This window comes from Ambystoma mexicanum, chromosome 2p (genome assembly GCF_040938575.1).
Source record: "Ambystoma mexicanum isolate Mex_15411 chromosome 2p, UKY_AmexF1_1, whole genome shotgun sequence".
NCBI classification, from domain to species: domain Eukaryota; kingdom Metazoa; phylum Chordata; class Amphibia; order Caudata; family Ambystomatidae; genus Ambystoma; species Ambystoma mexicanum.
The window spans coordinates 518,892,953-518,918,277 of NC_090923.1; the positions used below are offsets into that span (position 1 = coordinate 518,892,953).

The window sequence follows — 25,325 nt, forward strand, 5'->3', positions numbered from 1 at the left end:
TGAGTAGGCCGTTTGGGATGGCTAGGCATTCGTGAGCTAGGTTTGTAATTGGTTTTGAGGTTGGAGGCCGGAAGGGTTCTTCTCAATGGTTCATGTAATTTGGTTAGTCTTGCGCGGAGTCTGTTGTTTCTATTAGGAGTGGTACAAGGAAGGGAGGCATATAGTATTGTTTCTTGGGCCTTGCAGAATGTGGGGGGCTTAAGTTGCATATCGTTAGTAGTGAGTTGGCTTAAGTTTGAAGTAGGTATTGGTGACTGAGTAATGTGGATGTGACTGCTGAGGACCGATTGTGTGAATGTAGCCATGATGCAGAGGGCTAGTGCTAGGTGTGGCATCCTTCCAGTTCTAGGAGAGAGCTGTCTAATGGCGACCATAGGGCACAACACAGGGCACAATATAGGTTAAATGTGGTCTATTGGCGACCATAAGGCACAACACAGGGCACAATATAGGTTAAATGTGGTCTATTGGCGACCATAAGGCACAACACATGGTTCAGCATAGGTTAAATGTTGTCTAATGGCGACCATAGGCACAACACAGGGTTCAGCATAGGTTAAATGTGGTCTAATGGCGACCATAGGGCACAACACAGGGCACAATATAGGTTAAATGTGGTCTATTGGCGACCATAAGGCACAGCACAGGGTTCAGCATAGGTTAAATGTGGTCTAATGGCGACCATAGGCCCAACACAGGGTTCAGCATAGGTTAAATGTGGTCTAATGGCGACCATAGGGCACAATATAGGTTAAATGTGGTCTAATGGCGACCATAGGGCACAATATAGGTTAAATGTGGTCTATTGGCGACCATAGGGCACAACACAGGGTTCAGCATAGGTTAAATGTGGTCTATTGGCGACCATAGGGCACAACACAGGGTTCAGCATAGGTTAAATGTGGTCTATTGGCGACCATAAGGCACAACACAGGAAGTATCACGATAACAGAAATGCAGTTCGCATGCCCACGAGTGGTGGCGTGCTAGCGAGATTGTGAAGTCAGTTTCAAACGAGGGCGCTTGGGCAAGTAGGCAGCTCATGCAAGGACACCATGGATCGTACAAAGAAGCTGAGTGAACACAGGTGTCAGATATGGTGTCAGCTAGATTCGAGATCTGTCAGGGTAGCAGGAAAGGCACTACTGCAACTAGCATAGCATAGCAAATGAGCAGCCAGTGATTGTACTCACATGGTTTGCGGTCCAGTATACTGTTGATCATCCACGTACAGAGCATGCAATTGAAAAAGAAGAAGAGTTCCCCATATGAGGCAATTGTACAGCGCGACCTTTATGATGGTAATCGGGGTCCAACAGTATGCTTCCGTGGCGAACAGGGGCAAACAGGGCAAGCAGCCTTATGGTGGCCTTGAGGTGGCCGCCGGCTTCCGCCTGCCGGCGGATGTTTAGGCTTAAGAGCAGCCTACGCAGGGTTGCTCAGCAACGTGGGACGCTCAGCCTCGCTTTCAGGCCGCGTCGCGCCCGACATTTTGTTTTTCAAAAAGTCGGCGCGAGCGGACCTGGGGGATGTAGAGGCTGCGGGGGCTCCTCTGATGAGGTGGGGTGCCCTGGGGGGGCAGATTGGCTAGATGCAGGGGCAACAGGGATCTGCTTTGGATCCTATGAATGGATCACCGCTGCCGTGTGATCCGATGCTTTCGGCCCAGTCGAGTCGTCTGTATCGATGTCCAGGACGGTGGTGGGGGGCTCCTGCCCACTCCACGGCGAAGGGGGTCTGTGGGGGCAAACAGGGCAAGCAGCCTTATGGTGGCCTTGAGGTGGCCGCCGGCTTCCGCCTGCCGGCGGATGTTTAGGCTTAAGAGCAGCCTACGCAGGGTTGCTCAGCAACGTGGGACGCTCAGCCTCGCTTTCAGGCCGCGTCGCGCCCGACATTTTGTTTTTCAAAAAGTCGGCGCGAGTGGACCTGGGGGATGTAGAGGCTGCGGGGGCTCCTTTGATGAGGTGGGGTGCCCTGGGGGGGCAGATTGGCTAGATGCAGGGGCAACAGGGATCTGCTTTGGATCCTATGAATGGATCACCGCTGCCGTGTGATCCGATGCTTTCGGCCCAGTCGAGTCGTCTGTATCGATGTCCAGGACGGTGGTGGGGGGCTCCTGCCCACTCCACGGCGAAGGGGGTCTTAGTTGGTTTTACTAATAGAGTATATCTTAGAGAGATTATCCCAAGGTAAATGTCCAGAAGGAAAACCCACATAAACACAAGGGGCTGTGAAAAAATAAATAACTTATATTGAAACACACACTTACAAATATGTACAAAACATTTTTTCTTGGATTATTAACAAAAGCAAATCATAGTGTTTTCGACAAATCAATACAGCTTAAACATGGTGTTTTTGAAAGAAATTCTAAAATGGAACATATGAAATAAAAAAAGCAAAAAGGTGTTTAGAATGTGCAAATGATATAACACATATCTCTGTTTATCGACAATTTATGTTCTTTGATACTGCCTAGGTTCAAGGTACCTTGTGTGTGCATCAGTCTATCTCGCACCCTTTATTTTAGGAATATTTTTGTGAAAAAGTACCTATGTAGTTCCAGTAGTCTTAGAACTGTCTAATTTAATAGGGTCTATCTGAAATGAGTAATCCCAGTGGTTGGATGTCTATTTTAGTAAGTTCTATTGGGAAAGGGTGGTCCCAAATAGTTATGTGCCAACGTCGCAGGGGGTAAAGTGGTGGAGGCTCCACCTAAAGTGTAACAATCACAAATGCAGTATTGTCTCACTGAACCACAGTAAGTTGGTTCATAAGGCCCCCTTGATTGAAAATGATGTTTCGGCGGCCATGGGGTCCATCTTGTAATCAAATCAGAGGGACGTGGAAGCCACCTTCTTCAGGGCGATTGAGTGACCTCTGTAGTGGAGAGACCGAGAGAAACAAAAGAGGGGAAAAATTGGTCAGTTGTTCTCTTGGTGAGGTAGTGTTTCCCTGCTGGACTTTTCTGGGTAAATTAGTAAACAAAGGTGAGTAAATCAGAACCTTAAGGGAATTAATTGCCTATTAAATAATAGTTCAAAGTGAAAGAGGGTACCTGATACAGGAGACAGCGTGAACTACATACTAGCTCCTATCTCTAGTTAACTCTGGTGGGCGTATAGAATGAATGTCTCACCACAGAAACCTTGTGGACACACTCTTGATCGTGCAGGCTCCACGGTCTGGGCGTAGCAGGATGCAGGACTGGTTGCTGTTCTTGACAAGAGGGGGGATGAAAACAATTTCGGCCACCCTGATTTGAAGTATGTAGATCTCGCTCCAGGAGTGAATGGAGAGTCTCTGTTAACAAAAGAGTGACAGAGATGCAGATGAGGGAGGGGATCTCAGGGATGGAGTTTGTGCCTCACAGAGTGCCCCCGCCTTGTGGTAATTGTCTGAACAAGTTCCAGACAGATGTGGCATGGGGCTACCGGCAAATTTACCAATTCCAGGTTTTATGCATTGTGAGCTTAGATTTGGTATTATCTATAAAAAATGTAAATAAATATAGTACCTGGGCATGAGAGTTATGTTGTTTTAATTCCGTGCGCTCCTCTGTGTTAAAGAACCAGAAAAGGGGCTCAATTCATATGGCATGAGTACCTCGTAATGCGTTTCTAAAGCGGGAAAGACAAAAGGAAAAAAAAAAAAATGCCAAATGCGGTTGCATATCTGGCATGTTGTGGCTCACATGAGAGTGCTGCTCCTATGAAGTACATGTATCATAAGCAATACTCTCATCGAGAGAGTTTGTGTATGTATTTATGTTTTGAGTTACCTGAAGTCGAGTTTCGCCGTGTGCAGAATGTGGTCTGCATTAGCTGCCTTGTGCCGAGAGCCGTGTGATAGGCGTCTGCAGAGCTTGCTTTCCGGCGCTGCTATGAATACAGGCGAAGACTCAGGGGTGGAGGAGGGTGTGTGTCTCTCAGCCAATCAGGATGTTTTAGAATTCTAAGTCCTGATTGGCTGTCTCGTTTGTAATGCGGAAGTGAACGCTGCCATTATTGCCTGTGTCTCCATGCGTTTCCAACGTTCTGAGTCTGATTACTCGAACATCCGCAAATGTTGTGATGATGGCATACAGAGGTAATGTCAGGACTAGATTTGGCTGTACACGTGACTGCGTGTTCGTGCAGTGTATATGTGGCGCGATCCGGCGGAACCCTGGGGGTGTGTGTTGTTATGTCACGTGTCCTGTAATCATACTGCTGAAAATACCGGGTCATAATTAGTGCAAATGGGGGCGTTGTGTGCACAGTGAGATTGTGCACAGAAATGCGCTTCTGTGTCTGTCCTTGTGCTGGTTGCCCTAGTTTGGAGTGGATCTGAAAAAGATATTTGGGTTTGAAGAGAAAAAGGGTTTGTGAGAAGTCATCTACTCTAGATATAAAGAGAGGGAAGCTGTCTTGCACCGGCGACCTCTGGCTATGTAATCCGTCAGAAAGGAGATATAATTACAGGATCTGACATGGAATCAGCGTACTTGTGCGAGTATGTTATGTTTGGTAAGATTGAGAGGAGGATTGTAAAAACTTTCCTGGTGTGATTTTATTGGTCATCCAAGGTGGTAATGATGCCACGTTGGAGCCTCTTTTGAAGTAATCCTCGTAAGTCTCAAAAGTGAAGAGGGGCAAATGGATGCTCTGCATCACTCGATTATCTTTGTGGAAAAAGTTGTTGTTCATTGAGGCCGTGGGCAACAGAGTCCATTCTATGTATCCATCTGCATTCTAGATCTAACAGACGGCCCTGAATGTTAGGTCCACTGTGTACCCGTTCGATAACCCACCATTTGATGTCTTCAGTATTATGTTTTTTCTCTATATAGTGCTGTACTAGTGGGGATGTCATATTTTTACAGCAGATTCGTGACCGATGTTCAGATATCCGTATTCCAACATTCCGCATGGTCTGTCCGACGTAGCGCAAGTGACATGGACACTCAATGCAGTAAACCACTCGGTTTGTTTTGCAGTTTGAAACATCATTTAGGGTCCATGTTTTTGCTCCGATCTAAAATTGTTGTGATTTAGTGGTGAATTGGCATACTGAGCATGTTCCGCAAGGATAATGCCCTTTGAGTGGTCGAATATTCCAGATATTGCTCTGAGGGGATTTTTTGTTGTACATTAAATGTACCAGATGTTCTCTCAGGTTGCGTCCCCTCTTAAATGCAAATCTGGGTTTTTCTTGGTCTGGTAGACAAACTCTGACTATTGGCCAATATTTGTAGATGATTTTTTTGATTTGAAAAGCATGTTGGCCGTGAGTGATTGCACATGTGATTTGATTGTTCTCTGCATCCCGCTTTTTGGGTGTAAGAAGTGAGTCGCGGCATGTGAATCGGGCTCCTTTTAGTGATCTTGCCACCAGTTTTTTGGGGTAGTCTCTTTGTCGTAGTCTGTCACTTAAAAGGCTGGCATCGTAGTAGAAGTTATCTAAAGAAGTGCAGTTTCTACGAATTCTTAAAAATTGCCCGTACGGTAAATTTTCTTTGATGTGTTGAGGGTGATCGCTTTGGAACTGTAGCAAAGTATTGCGGTCTGTAGGTTTGCGAAAAGTAGTACATATTAGTTTGCCTTGGTCATGTTCAATACTCAGGTCCAGGAAGTGAATGGATGAATTGCTGTATTCGAATGTAAATTGAATGTCTTGACTACATGTGTTAAGCCAGGAGCAAAACTCTAGTAGTGCCTCCTCTGTGCCTTCCCATAGGCATATCACGTAGTCCATATACCAACGCCATTGTTTGATGTGATCTCTCCATCTGTTGACTTGATTGAGGACAAATTATTGTTTGAAATTGGCCATGAATAGAATTGGCAGACTGGGGGCAAATGCTGCCCCCATGGCGGTTCTTTTAATCTGTAGGTAAAACTGTTGGTTAAACTCAAAAAGGTTTTTACATAGGGCCAATGTCATAATTTCAATAATGAATTCTGGAGGGGTTTTCATATGGGTGTTAGCTGCAGTCAGATATTCATACACACAGTCTATTGCCGCCTGTTGAGGAATGCTGGTGTATAATGCCTTAATATCTAGAGTAACCAATAGCTGTTTTTGTGTCCCTGATATATGTTTCTGTTTTGCTGCTAATGGGTTTTAAAAAGTAATAAACGAATTTACATAAAGGGTCGAGTATGGACCCGCAGCCGGACACAATTGTTCTTCCTGGGGGGTTAATGGGATCTTTGTTGATTTTTGGTAGGGCGTATAGGCAAGGTTTTCTGCCTTGTGTTGTCTGGAGAAATTCAGATTCTTTCTCTGATATCCAGTCTCTTTCTAATGCAATTGAGACCATAGCTGTTATTTCTGTTTTTAAATCTTTAGTAGGGTCTTTTTTGAGTAGTTTGTAACCCTCTGAATCATTCAGGAGTTCCATTACCATGTGGTAGTATTGTTCCGATTTCATAATCACAATCCCGCCCCCCTTATCTGCGGGTTTGATAATAAGCTCAGGTTGCTTAGATAGTTCGGAGAGGGTTTCTCTTTCTAACCGGGTGATGTTTTGGTGTCGGTAATGCCTGGCAGCGGTCATGGTAGAGCTGATAAACTGATGGAGAATGAGATTGCTGTTGAAGAAGACTGCAGAGCTGTGTGCCTTGGGTGATAGTGAGATAACGACTGGGGAAAAGGGATATGTAAAAATGAGGTAAAGAAGGGTGGAGCATGATAGTCCATGAGATAGAGCATAGGCAACTAGGTGCTGTTGGATTACTGAGATTACTGAGATTAATTTGAAGCTAAAATGTTCAAAGGAGAAACAATCTGAAGTTATTTTACCAAAAATTACTTTCATTGTTCTCTCCCACGAACATTTGAGATTATCCTCTTGGCCCCCAACTCCTTGTGTGCGCTGTCTCCAACATCCCAGTGAAACGCCAGTTCCCTTCACTTGCATGTATTGGAACCGGCGCTGCAGGGTCTGCTTTTCCTTTTTTTAAAAAAAAACCTTTATTGGGAATGGAGCGAAGGACACCCCCTCCACTCCTGCTCACATTACAATGAAAAAGGGTGCGAGACACATGCCTGCAGCCCCCGCTGCCCTTGTTGACTGTAATGCAAACAAATGGGAGACTTGGGCATTTGAAATTCTGTCGAAAACTCCCATTTGTTTTTTACGGTAATACGTACGGATTACAGTGCTGCCCAGTGATGGATGTCTGAAAGACAGTTACACGCATGAGAGAATCCTCCTGGGGTAAACGTGGGGAAGGAGATGATGATCTGGGTACTGCTAGTGATTTGGTGGTAACAACACCTCACAGTAGGAGCTCACCAAAAAGGTAAGATAAAGGGGTTAAAAGTACAGCAATGATGGTCCCTTGGGGAACTCTGGGGGATGGGTGAGAAATGAGGTGTTGCTGGAGATGGAGAATGAGCTGTCTGAAGTACTCCAGAAAGATGCAGCATCTTGTATAATGAGGTGCACAAGTGTTAGAAAGGGAGATGACTTGACTGGTCATAGGTGTCAAAGCATACTGGAAAGTCAACCAGAATGCTAATAGAAGAGATGTTCATGTGATGGGCAGTGATAAGAAAGGGAGACATTTGGATCTCTGCCATTTCTCTGGAATGAAGGCTGCAGAACCCAAATTAGATAGGACAAGCCAAACTATTTACTGCAAGGGAATGGTGATCCTGTTAACAACCACCAGCTCTAGGTTCTTGGAGTAGTAATGAAAAAGGGATACAGCATGATAGTTGAACAGGTTTTAGGGTCGGCAAAAGCCTTTTTGAGGGTGAGTTCTTATGTGGCCACCTTGAAGAAGGCATGGAAGTTCCTGTTTTGAGCATAGAATATAAAGGTTAAATCAAAGGAGAGGGTTTCACAGGTTATGGGGGCTTGAGTAAAAGCATCCATAAGGACACTAGATGGAATGACTTTCTGGACAATGTATGCTAGTTTGGCAGATGACTTGGGGTGAAAGAGAAAATATAGAAGGGAGTAAAGGAGTGTGAGAACGGACAAGGATGTAGAGGTGGGAGATAGAGGAGGGTGGTTATGGTGAATTCAATCTACAAGATCAAGGGTGTCAAGTAGAGGGTAAATATATTATCAGTCAGAGAGGAGGATATAGATCAAGGATGGGGACAGCATGGCCCAGAGTATGTAGTTTTCAGGGTTGCGTGTGGAGTGAGGCATTACGATTGGAGAACTGACAAGATATTTCGTAGCACATATCCTGCCATAAATAAATGTTTACATTTACCTTTCAAGGGATTAATTAATACATTATTAAAGAAAAAGGAGTGTCCTGTAATGTGATGGTAATGTTATGAGTAAACTAGTACAAAGATGTTCTTCAGTATTTTTCGCATAGTAAAGTCCTGACAGGAATATTCACAAGTGTTCTATCCAGAGGTTCCTGTAGTCTAGTTTTTAAGTCACATAACTTTGGTCCTGGTGATCCGAGTTTGAATCCCAGTTTCGGGAACAAACAAAGATTGTTTTTTACAGTAATTCGCTAAAATCGTTTTTCTGGATCCAAGACCCAGGGAGAAATGTTTTTCCTGATCTCTTATCTGGGGATATCCAGCTCAATGACCAGCATTGATGGGGAGAACAAGGGATGGGGAGGACTTGATCTCAGCAAGGGAGGGAGCCAGAGAATTATATTTGAACTTCAGTTTAGATAATGCTGCTGAAGGGGGAGGGAGATGCAGTTATTTTTGATACAACCTTCACCTGGCTAGAATCCTACCTTTCAGATACACTGATATCTCTCACTCTTCCCCCTTTTACTTCCACCTCTTATCACCCCTTTCTCTAATTCGTAATATTTACATGTATACCTATTTTTATTTTGTTTTTCAATAAATATAATGCATAGATAAAGTGAAAACATGTTAAAATGTAAACCCCTTTATTTAAAACGTAAATGTATCCCTGAATGTGATTGTCCACTTTATTTCTACTCAAGTATACATTTCTTGCACATCCTTCTTTCTTTTACAATAGTTATCTATAAATGTGCTGTCACCTCCCACATTCCTTAGAGTACTCTAATGCAAATTAAAAGATAGCATTATATTTTTGACCTTGATTTTAAATACCTCCAATTTAGATACTTCACAAATTTCATTTTAATCATTTTCTAATGCAATATCCATGCCCCTCTTACTGGCTCAATTGCAAACATTGTTACCACTGTAGTGGGGTCCATATTTCACCAGTCCTGTTAAATAGTGTTCACAGTTGATTTAGTTAACCATATCAAGCTTTCTTCGCTGTTACTTGTTAAGCAGTCAGGTGAGTCACATCCTAATATGTATGCAATATTTGATCCAGGCAAATTATTGGGCAATGACAATAATGGAATGAGCCTTTAGGAAATGTGACAATATCACTTTATGTGTGTAATGTGTGTAATTTTTAAATTCTTATATTCATTCTGAACCATAAACATATTTTTAAACAAGTAATATGTACTATAGATGAATGCTTTCTGAATTAACAAAAATTGGATTATACAAGCAAAACATTTTTTTTCTAATTTATGTTAAAAAAGGGTCATATTGTGACAGCCTCTTTTCTAAATCTTCCTGCCTCTACCCTTTGACCTTTCAAACTTATATAGAATACGACTGTGAGACTTGTCCTTGACCTCAAGTCCAGGGATCGAATCTCCAAGCACTGAAATCTGTTTGTTGGCTCCCTGTGGTTGCAAGGATGAAGTTCAAGACCCTCTGCATCACCCACAAGTCTTTCTGTTCCTGGGACTGCTCTACCTCCAACTTTCGCTTCGAAAAAACATCCTTTGATAATTCTTCACTCATCCTCCTCCAGCTCTCTGAGGGCCAGACGCATCTCCAAGTAGAGAGTTGGGGGCAGGCCTATATCCTTGGCTGGGGCTTCCCTCTGGAACAGCCTCTCTGCCGCTCTCAAACTTGAGCAAGAACCACTCAAGACCTTCTTTTTTGCTACAGCTTGCTCTCTTCCTCTCCCCTGCAGATGCACCTGACTGCTCTGCACACTAGTCACCTGGTCACCCTCTGAACTCGGGCCCAGGCTCCTACATGTCCATTTGCCCTTACACTGCCTCTGGGATCCCCAGCGCTTAAGGGTCTGTATCTTCAACCCTACAGTCCCTTCTCTATGCACTTATGAGCCACAGCTGGCTGCACTTGGGAGTTAAGTGCACTTCCCCCTTTCCCTTCCCCTGCCCCCTGGCACTTCTCCCTTCCCTTTTCCCTGCACTTGCGCGATCTGAATGACACCAGGCCTAGTAAGATTGTTATGTTTTTTCCTCCCTTTGTTTTATAAATGCCACATCATATTGTATCATATCATATTAGAGTCCCGCCACAGAGTGTCATTCGGTCTAATAACTTTAAAATTGTAACTCAGAATTAAAATGCTGTATTCGGTAAGGACTTGGTTTTCATTTCAGTTGCTCAATGTTATTGTTACTTGGTCATCTTACTGCGTTAATGATTCGGCCCCAGAATAGTCTGCAGCTTATTTAAAGATACGTTGAATTTTAAACCATTTTGGTAACCCAAGATCTAATTTGAGATAAAATTGAAATTTTATATTTGATCCTATAGGTGTTGAATAAAATAAAACTCTGCTATATCACATTTTGTGCAAATATTTAAAAGCACTTGAAAGACATTCTTCAATTTGTGTCTGATTTGAGGCTTCAGTGTTACGTGGCTTAACGAGATAACTATGCTTAGTTGTTATCTGACTACACAGCTAAATGATTGCCTAGTGATAATGAAGTAATGAACCTCTTCACTCAATGGTGGAGCCTGTTGTTCCTCAAACTTTTTTTTTTTTGTTCCAGTTTTATATAGCATACATTTATAACACGTTTTCGCATTAGAAAAGGGATTTCACATCTGATTTATATACTTTTGCCTAAACCTGGTTTACTATACTATCAATGACAATTGCCAGCATGTATTTTCTGAAAAGTAACTAACATCTTTGGTCACAACCTTGGTGAGGCTTGGCCGTTATCTAAATTGGGATCTGTTTTCATGTTTTCGCATGCAGAGCGGAGCACTCAAGGATGTGGAGCCAAACAAGATGCCGTCTCAGCGACCACCACCCCAAGGTTGTTTACAGTACATTCTCGACTGTAATGGTGTTGCAGTAGGAGCAAAACCAGTTCAGGCTGTTTAAAATATGAGAGTGGCAATGGTGTTTGGTTACAACAAATATGACGCCAGACTTGCCTGTTTTTTAATGTTTCAGTGCTGACCTGGACTGTGTTTTTCTATGCATTGTCAACTCTACCTGTCTACTCGTTTAAATGTCCATGTGTGTGCTTGTAATGCTGACCCTTATTTCTTTGTATAACTTGCTGTTGCAGGGCTGTTGTCAATAGTGTAAAAATGATTGTGCCTCTTCCCAGTCTAGTGTGTTTGTAATTTATGGATGATTATTGTGTCATTTTTTTATATTCCTCATTGTAGGGCGAACTCATTAATATAGAACATTTTCTTTTGCTCAAATATGTGAATGAGTGTGTAAGTAACGTGTATTTTGCATGAAAAACATAGACGGGAAATATATATATATATGCATATATCTTTAAATTACTTATTATATTTGTTTAATCTGGAAACATTTTTTCTTTTTATAATTTTATAAAGTCTATTGTTATTTGAGTTACTATGTATAGAAAACAGTATGCAACTTTTATTGTTTTATCGAATCCGTGTGCCACTAAGAAAATGAATTTCCTAACAGCAATGGACCCTGGTATATTTCACATGCAGGTATTTTATATTTTTAGCAAATCTGCATCAAATGATAATGTACATGCTTGTAAAGTGGTTCACTTATGTGCAATATCACAGTGGAAAATTGAAGTATCATGTATCTTATGATGAAATATTTTCCACTTTTGTTGTGAACCTGCTGTCTGTGGCTTTGACAAAATGAGAGTCAGTCTCTCCTGAGAGATTACCTCTCTCAGGAAAACCAGTATAGATTTTATTGTGTGAATTAGTTATAGATTGTGAAATCCTAACTGCTATGCCTTTCGAGGATATGGACCAAAATGTCATAAAATAAATTAAACTAGGGAGCTACACCTGGGGAAATGGACTGGAAGACTTTTAACAGGTCACGACAAATTATTGGCAGTTTACTTATAGAGATTGCTTAAGGAGCCAAGGAGATTATTGATAGTCTAGCTGGGTGAGAGCACTATTTTAGCCTCCAGTAGCCATAGTTGCCCATGACGAAAAACTATCTACATACCCTTCAATTTGCCCTTGGTGACGCATGTAAATATTGTGGTTTGAAACAATAGTGTTTACTGACTTTTCTTGACTGTTGCGCCTTTCTAAAGCCATAATTGCTTGTACGACTGCATACTCAATAATTTTTCAACTGTCGCAAGCAATCACCAAGCCGGAAATGAAACTATTCTGACAAATCAGTCCGCCCATATGTCAACACAGGCTGCACTTCCGAAACACAACATAGTGATACCAAAAATAAATGAAGCCACGTTTCTGTCTGAGGGAACCATTTGAAAGACAAATAGTGGTCACACAGTCAACAAAAGCAAGGTTGTGTTTGGTGGAAACATGTTTGCATATTTCATCTGACTGGTAAACTTTACAAAATCTCATAAAAAGCTTTGCAGTGTGGGCTTTTATTACCGCTCAACAGCCAGACAGTGCATGGTTGTGTTTTATGTGTGGTCTTCTTTTTTATTTGTAGTTGGGATTGCACGGCAAACAGAGCATACCAAATGATCCGTGTTTGCTTGCTGTTTATTTGTAGTACTATCCGTTGAATTCAAGTGTTGTACACGGTGGCAGGGGCACAATGGTCACCTCTGCAGACCATGCAATGCATTTGCCGCCCACTATTGAGGACCCGCCATATTTGTACTGCTTAGGTCTCCCGGTGGTGGGAATACTAGTTGCCCACTCATGTTGCATGCCCTACTTCACTTTGTGCTATGAGACTTACCAGTTGATGAATCATCTTAATTGTCCCCTTCTTTTCAACCCAACACTGCTTTCTTTTTTTGTATAAATAGTAGATCATTAGCTGTATTCAAAAGAACATCTCTCAAGGGCATGTAACAACGTAAAAACAGTTAATAGAAAAGAATGTGATAGTGAACCGGAAAGCCCTGCCCATCGTCCCCCAGAAACAAGGTGTGGCACTTTGCATGAATTGCTGTAATGTGGGTCTCTCCAGCTGCTTTTCACGTGACATTTGTAATATATGTGTGTGCGTTGAAGCCCAGGTAGATTGGAGGGTGTTTTCTATGGAAGGACTACAGTTTCCTATGTTCATTGTTCTGTACATATATAACACTTAACCACACAGATCAGAGCCACACCAAAGTGTGTAAGGTTTTGCATGCAAGCATGCTTTGATGCAATATTTCTTGTGGGCTAAGAGAAGCAGGTGTTGTACAGTGTAGGTTTACTGTTATTTTTTTTTGTAAATCTTTTGTTATTGTTGATGCCTCTTTTTTGTACTAACCCAGCAGTGAGATGTTGAGCAAATGCTGGTAGTGTGACTGCAGTATTTCTTTTATGTCAACTATTTTGTACAGCTTTATGTGCAATAAAAGAAAATTACATCTGCCTTCAGTGTAAAGTTGTAACGTTTCTGGCTGATCATTGTGTGTGTGTGGTACAATCTTGGAAGCTTTTTAATGCAGCATTGAATAAGAGGTCATGATGGACTGCTTTAAAAGGTAGTGCTGGCACAACTGTAAAGTCACCAACATATTACACATTTTTGAGATTACAAAATACATCTCTCTTCTCCAAACCTTGTGAACATATGCAATAGCTTGCAAAGCTGTCCGAATTTTTCATCTAGATCGGCCTCACAATGATATAATGGTCACACTCATCCCAAATGAGGTGACACTTCAATTGGAGTAAGACCTGTGGAATGATGGACTATGCAAACTAAATAAGCAACATTGTCCAAGGTTCAGGAGACTAATAGCCACAGTTGTTATAGTTATTGCCCCTGCAAACTCCCACCTCCAATAGATTTTTGCCTGCATCAAGGAAGAACCTTTTGATGAATGAGTCTCCACAGGAGACATGAACTGTATGCAAATCCCTGGGAATTGACAAATAGTGAAAAGAAAGGCATTGTCTGACTATCAGTTGAGGCATATAAAATTGATTTCCTAATATAAAAGGATAATTTATATCGATGTGATCAAACTAGCATGAGTCAGCTGTGTCTTTAAAGTATGTGAAGGGCTCCATCACCAATAGCAAAGAACCCTGTCTCAAATAATGAAGTTCCCATTCCAAAAAGGTCAAGAACTCGATCACATAAAGTGAAGATTTGCATCACAAAAAGTGGAGGACGCGATCGCAAAGGGCAAAAAACTCCATTACAAAAATTGAGATCTACATAACAAAAAGTAAAAAACCACAATAATCCTGTCAATTACAACAAAATGTTGCCTGAAATTGATGCTGTCATGAAAGTAACACATTTACCTCTCAGCCTGATCAGGGAGTTCCTTCCTCTACTCCTATAGAAACACCACCTAGTTCTCCTTTGGGCTTTGTTTCTCCTTGCTGTGCACTACCCGACAGTGACATCATACACATGGAGCTACACAGGAAAGGGTTACTGAAATACGGGTGTGTACAGAACATGACAGCTAAACTCTGTTTCAAACTCCAGAAACATGGACAAAAAACTCACTCTCAAAATATCTATACACAACATTTATTGGAAAATTCCCAAGTATCTTCTTTCACCGGACCCTTGGCAGTGCTGACCAATGACATAAGATCTAGTGACGTTGCTCTAGAAAGTTAGGGGTTAAAACATGGAGTTGGAATGCAAAAAATACAAAGACAGTTTTGGAACACATTTGCCTTAATGCTCAAGGACTCAATACATTGCATTGATTCTGAATAGAGGTAGAGATCAAACTTATGCTTTTTAAACAAGCAGTCCATTAATAACATTAATTCTTCAGGATTCACCTCCTTACCACTTCACCTGTTAAAGAGTGTGGGCTCCATCGATCATCAAGGCTAAGAGTGGGCCATATAAAACCCTGACTAGGCCTGCAGAACAGCCAGACACAATGACCATAAGACAGTTAACTCTCCAATGTACATCACCTACCACTAAGACAGAGACCTTCCAGGTATGACATAAACAAACATGCTCTGAAGCAGCTAGAAGTCGACATATTAAGTGTGAAATCAAAACTGTACTTAATCATAGAATGTTTATGTTACTAAGTAGCATGAAGTAAAATCATGGTTAAAGGGAACTTTAGAAATAGACAAACATTTATCGTTCACAGCTTTAATGAAATTGTATTTTTACATCATGATATTTCTGAAAATCCACCGTTTTTAAAGACAAGATGCTCGTATTATGCCAGTTTAAAGCTAATTCACTATTTTCAAGGACAGCAGGAGGTTAAACAGAAGGTTTGGAACGTCGGATTGTCAAACCAAACATGAACAAAGTGAACAAGGCCTATTATGTATGACAGACCACCTATCTCTTCATTCTTTAGAAATATAGATTTTATTTCATAAAATATATATATCACCATTCAATATTAAAAATATATATCATCAGAGCATAACTCTCTGTCTTAATGCATATAGAACACCGTACATTGTGTATGCTATAACATACCGCGCCACAATGTTGCCATTTGATAACAAAAATACAAGATTATTAGCATACATAAAGTGACCATAAACATATTACATAAACATGACAATGCAAAAATTGCCTACTACATGTATTTCGACATTTAACCCATATACATGTGAGAAGTGGGTCACAGTCATGATGGAGAAGGACTGTCTGTCCCCTCATATAAAGAATTAATGTCATCCTCATTGAGAAAGTATGTCTTTTCTGGACTTAAACATCTTTTGCTCTAGCTTGAGGGTCTGGCCTCCAGCTGAAGAATCCTGGCGCCCGAATGTTTAGACTGAAGGCAAAACTGTCTATTGAGAAAGGCCTAAGTGGGATTAAAACAGCTGAAAGGCATCTTTGTGTTGCCTCCAGTCTCTGGTGTCCACCACGTGGCTAGAGTTTGTGTCACCCACTGCATTGTGTAACCCCAGGAGGTACTCCACCGAAAGGGAGTTTCGATGATCCTGGCAATACTTCCACACATCATTGGTTAGGTTGGACAGAACCTTGGATAGCATTTTGCCAACGTGTTGTCCATCCTCAATAGTAGGCAAGAAGGAGTCAATTTCCTGAACAAACACATACTTTCAAAAGAGCCCAATAGAATTTCCAAACTGTTAATGTGCATTTTCGTCTGCTGTGTACACTACTTCGTGTGTTAAGGGACTGCAACATTCATCCCAGTCCTGGTTATCAGCATTATATGACTCATTATATAACTTAATCTTCACCTGAACCATAAATTGCTGTGCCATTCCAGGCCTCCATATTTGGAAGCCACCATTGCAATTCCAGCTGGGCCCCTGGAGCCAGAGACCCTAGCACAGAGTATAGAAATCAATCTGGCCCCTATAGTGCAACTCACCTTGGAAGATGTCTTGCATTGAGCAGGATAGAAGCCGCACTAGATGGGTTTAGTCTCTTAGAAAGTTGTGGGAGTAGTGAGAGCATAGAAACAATATGTCTGTCAATTGATATATTCATCTGGCAAGGAAGACGGAAGCACGACGACTGAGAGTATATACCAAAGAAGAGGAATTAAAATCTCAGAGGGGTCATGTGCATATTTTAAAATTCATCAAAAACCTCTCATGCATAATGTCCAAGACTGCCTGCATCACCTACAATGCAGTAGCAACTAATCCACCAATGTACTTGGCAGATAAGCACATCATCTCTGGAAGCTAGTGCACCACCAGAAGCCACAACATTGCCAGGTTGAGACAAAGAACCGTGAGAGGGTAACAAAACAAGAGGCATGCATGTTCCTGCTATGCACTGTCTCTAAAATAAATTACCAGTTCAGATAAAACTACCCCCTTCAAGAAGGTTTGTAAAATTCTAATCGTCAAAAAACAACTTGCCAATCACTGATCCCTTCACTCAATACTTTCTTCCCATCTTGAGTTACTCTACTCTCTTGGCCCCTTCCTGTTCTAGCTCTTCTGCTACACCTGTACCCTAACTGTAACCCCTGGGTGCGTCGACTTTGTAGAGTAATCTATTCCAAGCTAGGTTTGCATTTTATAAATTCCAAATATACATGTGTGCATACATGCATAATTACATACATACATACAAACAAAGCCATATCTTTGAGAAGGAATACAAACAGGCTATGAGCTATGCGCTCATGAGCTACGCAATGAGCTACGAGGAGGAGGATCCAGGATTTGAAACTGCCCTACCCACAGGAAGTGCACACAAAGGGTGAGTTAAGGGCAGTTGGTGGCAATAAGGCAGAGGAGCTGCTGCCTCGCACTGGTTTTGTGCTGGTCCTTTCTGCAGTGGGCATGGCGTGCTCTGAGAAATGAGGAGGAGTAACAGCCAAAGTGCAGTCGGCAGCAGTCTGTGTGAGGCAGTGGAGTTGGTGTTGGTTGACAAGCTTTTACAGTGAATTCTGTTTTTACTGCAGCCTTTATCTTGCTGCAGCATGTGAGAGGTGAGTTGAGGTCTGTTTTACCTATCTGTCTTAATACAAGACAACTTGATGGACATCCCGTTCTCACATAATGTGAACCCTTCACAGTTAAAGGGGTGAGTTTAAGCTATCTATAATACAAGGAAGATTAAATATATAGGAAATAATGGTGTATTGCCACTGCATGAATCTAGTTGAATAAAGGTGTACAAATTCAGAGTAAAAATTAGGCACAGAAAAATGATAGCACTGGAAGCTGTGCCTGATAAAGAAGGGATGAGCGTGGTTAATTCAGAGAGCCCCAGCTGAAGTAGAAATGTGAATGCTATCACTTGGAAAATGAACTGCTAAATGTTGTTCGTAATGGAAAAATCACCGACTTCTTTGCAAAATCTGAAAGGGAGGTATTGTAAAATGGCAGAGGTTAAGGTGAAATGTGAATGGAATGCTAACTTTGATTAAAACGAGAGGTTCCCTCACCAAGGGAGTCTTTTATACAGAACTGTCAGAGTTTGCAAAACATAATAAGCCTTCTGGAAGAAGAGCAGGCCGAGAAGATCTTAGCAAGTGGGTTTAACAAACGAAGAAATCATGGAGTTCAGTGGAAGTTCACAAAACCTAAGTGAAAGTACCAGAAGAACAATGGGGCTAATGAACTAAAGAGCCTAACATTGGTGGATCTAATTTGGGCAATTTGGGACAGAAAGACACAGGAACTGCTGATAAAGACTTCCTGAATTTGAGCCTATGATATTTGATTTTCCTTTCTGGAGAAATGTTGGTGATGAATGGGGTAGAAAGATTCAGATCCTTAAAGTGGGAGGGTTCATATTGATTTATTTTGTATCTGAAGTTGACATACTAAGTTTTCTTGCCTCACACAATGTTATCACATTTCCAGAAATGTGGCTTACAAAGGCCCATTAGGTAGATAGTTTTACAGTCTGCCAGTGAGGTCCGAAAGGATAGTTTAAGGGTGGTCTCTTAAATAGGGTAAAAATGGGATAGGCATTACTCAATCTGAAGGGAGCATTTGAACATCTAAAACATTGTAGCTTCTATTTCACAGTAATGATATAGGCAATAATACACACGTCAATTATAAATGTGCATGATCCACCAGGTATGTAGAAAACAAAGGAACAGGCTGAAGGTCTGACACATGTATTCAAATAATAGTATGCTATTAAACCAGGGTGGTGGGGTTGGTGGTGGTCGCAGGTGACTAAATGCTTTTTGTACTGGGGAAATAATGATTATCCTGTAGAGGATGATGACTATGGGGCAATTATTCCTAGAGCAAATATGAGAAAATAGAAATAATAAAGCAGGGTTGTTTTGGACACAATTACTTTCAGATTGGCAGCTGATTATGCTTAATAGATGGTAGCAGGATATATCCCGAGGGTACACATTAGAAGACATTGGGCCTCATTACACGGACGGCGGTAACCATGGCGCTATTAGCGCCATGGTTGCCGCCGGTATTTTACCGAGTCCGCCATGGTGAATGGTGGAATTACCGCCCTATTCCAAAGTGTGTGGGGGCGGTAATTCCCCATTCACCATGGCCCTTCCCCATTCCCATTTTTGCCCCCATAGGGCTTAATGGGAATGGGGAAGGCAAATTGCGGTACCGTAATTACCTTCTAGGTCCCTTTGCGGGTCCCGTCCTTACCGGCTGGTAAAACCAGCCATTAGGGTAGGGTCCCACAAAGGGACCTCATAGTAAGGGGGTAAGGGTTTACCGGCACTGGTACCCTTACCGGTACCGGTAAACCCTTACCGCCGTCCGTGTAATGAGGTCCATTGACAGTCTCAACACTTAACTATTCTTTTTCTAATAGGATTGTTTTGATCTATATGGGAATTTGGAAATTCGTTTAAGAACATCTAGTGATCATGCCCATTTGAAATTGATTATAAATCCTATATATAGAGTGAGGGTGCAGAAGTAGGACGCTGACACAGTGGTGGCCTTTCAGTTGATGAAGACTTTTATTATAAAGAAAATAAGGAAAATCCCTACTTGTCCCTATAACTAAGAGGGGTTGCCCTACCTCAACAAAAAGACTAAGGAGCCTGTCAGAATGTACAGTTGAAATCAAAACAGTCCACCGTTTTGTGTATAAAATGCCTATTTCCATCCCTCACACTTATAATCAATAACAATGGGATAAAAATACTTCCTGATGTAAAGGAATGACTCCCTTCCTCTGGACAATGTCCAATTTGTGCTCTAGCACCTTGAAGCATCTCATGTGCTAGATGGAATTACCCAAATTGATCTCGGAATCAAATAACCAGACAGACTCAAAGAATATGGCAAAGTGCTAGTTTATTAATAGCGTAAAAATAAAGTAGGACAATCAGTCGAATAACAGGCAGTTATTCACGCGCTCACACCCAAGTGTGATCATACAAATGTTTTATACCTCAATATGTGTCATCTATGAAGTTATCCTATGTGGCAAACTAAAACCTATTGAAGAGAGGGATTGGTTAAGAGAACATATGTACCTATAGTAGCTATAAGTGTTAATAACTTAATTGGCTGCCCCTTATCTGGTCGAAATGCCTTGAACCACTTCGAAATACTTCTAATACTCTTTATAGGGGAATAATGGCAGTGGGTTGGTCTTTGCAACATTGGAGGGCATGTTGCTGCATAGACCCTCTGATCGGTTGGCCTGCTGTCCCAACCTTGGACGTTTGGCTTGTTAGCAGCATGTAAGTAAACCGAAACCCAGGTGCCGCAAGCAACATCACACTGGTCCCCAATCTACCAAGTAGCCCATCATCTCTTTTCGGTCAGACCCCAAGCCAAGGCTTCTCATTTGTAGTTGACGCCAAAGCCTGTTCTCTGTTCTTGGACATTCAAGGAAGTGTAGGCACACCATTATCTTCATTTGCGCTTAATGAATAGCCCTTGTTTTCGACTTCTGAATCACGTGTGAGAGACCACAAATGTGTCCATCTCAACCTGCTATTTACTTTACTGCTATTTGATTAGATTGAGCTGGGTGTCAATACCATTCTTGGCCTCTGGAGACTTGCTCACTCCATTTTACATAGGCTTTCTGCATCTTTAATTGTCTAATACTTGGCTCTTGCAGATGTTTTCTCCTTTGCTTAATTTAAGAGAAATATGTCTTAAGTGTGTGGCTTATCCTTTTGACTCCCCAAGTGCCTTGCAATTATTCCTTGAAGTAGCATCCTTGATCCCAGGCCAATGAACTCCTTTTTATTCCTCACACAAAGGTGTTTTCACAGTGTTTCCTGACACTTCAGCCCTGGTCTATTTCTGAGGTAGCTTGATTGGGTTTTAATACGCGTCCTTCGTCCAGCTTTCCATCACAGCTGCTCTAGCCATGTTATGTTTTCCTCTGCAGCAAGCTTCTATATGTTTCATCTACCTTGCATTTCTGCGTATATACACTCATTAGTCAGCAAGTTACATTATCTTCTTTGCATATACGGTTTCTTCATATTCAATTACATGTTTCTCTTGTGACTTCAGTTACATATTTTTTCTTTGAGTATTTGCATATTGATTCAGGGAGTCTTAGTATCTTTCCTATATGCCGTCACTCTGCTCTTGTCAGATTTCACTGATAGCTCTATGATGTCCAATGGTGTGTGCAGACATCCTTCCACCCTCTCAGTGCGAGGGTACATTCAATACATTTGTCTGAGTACATATCATCTCTCAATCACTCAATGCAGTATTTGGATGATACTTGGTGTCCCACATAGGGCTCATCTACTGTTCCAGTAAGATGGTGGTGAGGGGGCAGAAGCTAGGGATGACATGTCCACCTGCTCCTTTACATTCCACCCTCTGGCCGAGTCCTCCACCACCTCATCTTCTTTAATCTTCTTCATCCTCTCTTCACATCTAGGTTTCTTTGGGATCAATATGTTCTTCACCCCCCTCACATCACCTGCATTCTTTGTGTGCTCATCCACACTCCAGGTCATGTGACAGCATTCCCAGTTGGTTGACAGAATACCCCACATCCTACATATTTCACGGGATCCTTAGGGTAGTAGAAGTGTGTTCCTCAGGGTGCCTGGTGACTTTACTTTATATTCTCATGAGTTGTATCTTCCGTCTGTGGTGTATGATCTCCATTCACATCATTCATTATGTTCATCCCAATAGCTTTCTTGGTGGTTTTCTGGCATTGTCTCAAAATTATCCTTATGAGACAGAATCTTAGCAATACCAACACTAGTATTGCTGCAAGTAATTTGAAGGCATTTGCCAGCCAGGTTTGAATCTACAAAAACAGGGACGAAAACCAGCCATATCCTGCTGTCTCATCAACTTCATCCTCCATCTTCGTATGCAGGGTCATCAGCATAGTTATTGCTTCTGTCAAGGTTCCATTTTCTTCATTATGGGAAGGTATTAATGTGCAAGAAGGTCCGACCTTGGTGCACACTCCTTCCATTGCTATAATTAAGTCCAGGGCATACCTGTTCTGAAGGTTCATCAGCCTAATGGCCCTCAGTTCTTCTCTGATTGCAATACATCCTTTGATTGTTGCATTGATCATTTGCAGAAGCTCCCATCTAGTGATCTGCAGCCATTTGGCATTCACTGCAGTCTGGAGTGAATAATGTATGCTCATTTGGTATGTCATTATAGGCTTCTATTAACTTTGATGAGAAATAGTTCTCCCTCTTCAGTTCGCAGGAGTTGAGCACCCTCTTCCTTCTCTGGTGTTCATCCATTTTTGGAAATTCATCAATATGGAGGTCACTTTGAGAAATCACTAATGCAGGAATGTGCAGGCCACAAGAGAGCATACTCTTCCCCAATATTTAGGCAGGTGCATGTAAGCCCTGGATCCACCGGTCTAATATCGATCCATCAGCACATTAGTTCCTCCATTCATTACTGGCACTTCGAGCACCTGCTTACATTCTTTGTTTTCTCCAACCAGGACCAGGCCTTCATTCTTGGAACATGTCACATTTTTTTAGTGGTATTATAGATGCTGGTCCTGCTTCATTGTCAACCCATGTTAGTAGTTTAGAGTACTTGGCCCATGACTCTAAACACATGTCATTCACTATTTGTACTGTGCTTGCTGGTTCCTGCTTCAATAAGTGTGTGGGGTGAGATAACATTCCTTCTTCCCATCCTGTCCTGGAAGCAACTCATCCATACACCAACAGCTGAGGTCTCTCCCAGCATCCTGGTACTCCTGATCTTTCCACTATGTCTGAACATTTCTTCCTCCTCATTTGGACAACCTTTATTCGTTCTCCTATCTGGGATGTATACATACATATTTTTCTTGTCCAACCCATCCCTTTCTCCATCCTTTGTGTTTTCACATTAGTATCTTCATATGCAAATGTTCCCTTTGATCGCCATCGTAGGGTTGCCCATTTTCCTTTGAATTGTCCTCTGGTTGTGCATGCTGCTAGATGACTGAGGCACTTCACATCATGTGCAGACACCTCTTTTGCAACAAGTGTTCAGGCTGCGTTCATGGCGTAGGGGGTGAGAGAACACACGTTGCAGCTTTTATCTGACATTCTCTCTCCCACCTCCTTAATATGCTGATACCATAGGTTATTCGTTAAGTGAGCTGAATTATCAAGATACCTATTTTTGTCTTCATGATCTTCTCCAATATCAATTTAAGTCGAACAATTTGTTTAGTCAAATTAGGGAAGATGCTGCTTGTGCTTTTGTTAGGGATTATAAAGGATGGTTCATTGTCCCCCACAGTATCTTCATTGTGTGTCTAAATGCCATAATAATAAAGAAGAAAAGACAAATGATAAAATAACATTAAATCACAATTACCATTCCAAAAAAAGTATTGATTTTCTTGATGGTAGTGAGTCTCTCATATTTTGGAACCTTCCCATTTTGTTTAATTCAATATGTAATTGAGTTATCTTCTGTAACTCACACTTTTATATCAAGAACTGCTAAATAATTGACACAATGATTCTGAAAATAATGTGATTGTTTTTAGGATTGCCAAGCAATGTTGTGATTTCCACATGTCTTCTTATCAGAGCTGGGTAAGAATGCAATATGTAGATGAAAACAGCATACAAGAATGTGTGTAATGTTATTATGATGGGTAGCATAGAAGATGCAGTGCATTTCGTGTCCTTTGGCTCTGGTGCATCATCGCATTGTTCCTTGCACTTATATAAAAAAGTTCCAGGATAGCTGCAAGTCTAATCATTCCTTATTAGATTTAAGAAATGTTGATCTTTATTTCAAGGGTATTTTTATTATTCCATGAACTTTTTCTTTGCTCTTGGTTGCTGATCGTTTCAGCATACGCGGAACATCTTCTCTTGCTTCACTGTCAGCAGCTGCAGGAGGGGTCGAGGTTTCTCCCTTGAATGGTTTGATGTCATGCAGAGTCAGCCAGGTTCTCCTTCCTTGTAGCTTAACAGCTGTGGGAGTAACTGCTTCCACTTCATGAGGTCCCTCGAAACAGGGTTTATTCCAAGTGGGGACACATTTGCATGTTAGCACCTGGTCCCCTGGATATAAGCTAGGTTGTTTTAAAAGGTTGTCTGAATCAGTTGGCTGGCTTTCTTCTTCAATCCTCTTTTACCCCCAGTCTGGTTCTTGATCTGTTGAGAAATAAAAGAGACACTAGCGATCAAAGTTGCCAAATAATCATGCCTCTCATCACCTAATGTCTTTGCTACACTGTGGGCATTAGATTCAACCCTAGTTGGAGCAGCAAGGGGTGTTCTCATTTCGTGTCCAGTCACCAACTCATTATGAGTTAGGTGGTGATATGAGCCTGTCTGATTTCACAGTGCATATTGTGCAAGTAGCAAGCAGTAACTACCCCTTCTTCAAATCGATCTCAATCTTTGCTATCCTCTCTTTAAGGAGTCTGTTTAATCTGTCACAAACCCCATTCACCGGTGGGTGATAGGCAGAATAGTACCTAATAAAAGCGTTATTTGCTCAAACATCCTCATATCTTTAGAGTACGACCACAAGCACCACTAATTCTGCAGCCTGTGCTGACCAATCCAAAGTCAATCTTGCGCTTGGACTACTTCAAATTCATCCTCTCGGTTCAGCTTTACTACTGCTGACCCAGTATTCATTTCACCAGTACTATGGTCAGTTTCTGAAGAACCATCAATAAAGAGAACTCCCACTCTCCAAGAGCATTTTCTCTAACACAGGGAATGTCATCATAAAATTCAGAATATGTTGTGCTGTCATGTACATAATCATCCTCCCCTACTGGTTCTGCTATGAATATTGCTGGATTCACTATTCTGCATCTAACAATTTTGATTGCAGGTTTCAAGATAATTACCTCGTACCCTGATGCTGTTTGTGTGGTCAATGTACTTTTGGGTTTCTCTAGAATGGCAAATAGTGCATGCTCCACAAATAATGTTACTAAACACCCCATTATAATACTTGAAGTCTTTTCAATTGTAAATGCAGCAGCAGCTAAATCTTATTCACAAGGGTAATGCCCTTTCATAACTGGATCTAACATCCCACTGTAATAAACTAGTGGTTTGTGTCTATGTCCTAATGTTATTTTCTGCATGAGAACTGCTGTCATGCCTTCTCCATTTAAATGAGAAAATAAGTAAAATTCTTCATGCTAGCCTGGAATTCCAAGCATGTGAGCTGTAGTATTGCCTTTTTCAATTCTTTGAATCCTTCAGTCATTTCATCTGTCCATGTTATCTTACTTTTGTCTACCTGTGCTTTGTTAAGTCCTTTTAAAAATGATT

At 41.6% G+C, this 25,325-nt stretch overlaps 1 protein-coding gene across 1 annotated transcript in view; it reads left to right on the forward strand.

Annotated features, from left to right (window-relative positions):
- Window positions 1-25,325, forward strand: part of SYN2 (synapsin II) — a 1,471,271-nt gene that overhangs the window by 1,359,159 nt on the left and 86,787 nt on the right. The window contains exon 11 of the mRNA XM_069643930.1: window positions 11,009-11,069. Within this exon, the coding sequence (XP_069500031.1) occupies window positions 11,009-11,069 (61 nt within the window). The remainder of the gene's footprint in view (window positions 1-11,008; window positions 11,070-25,325) is intronic.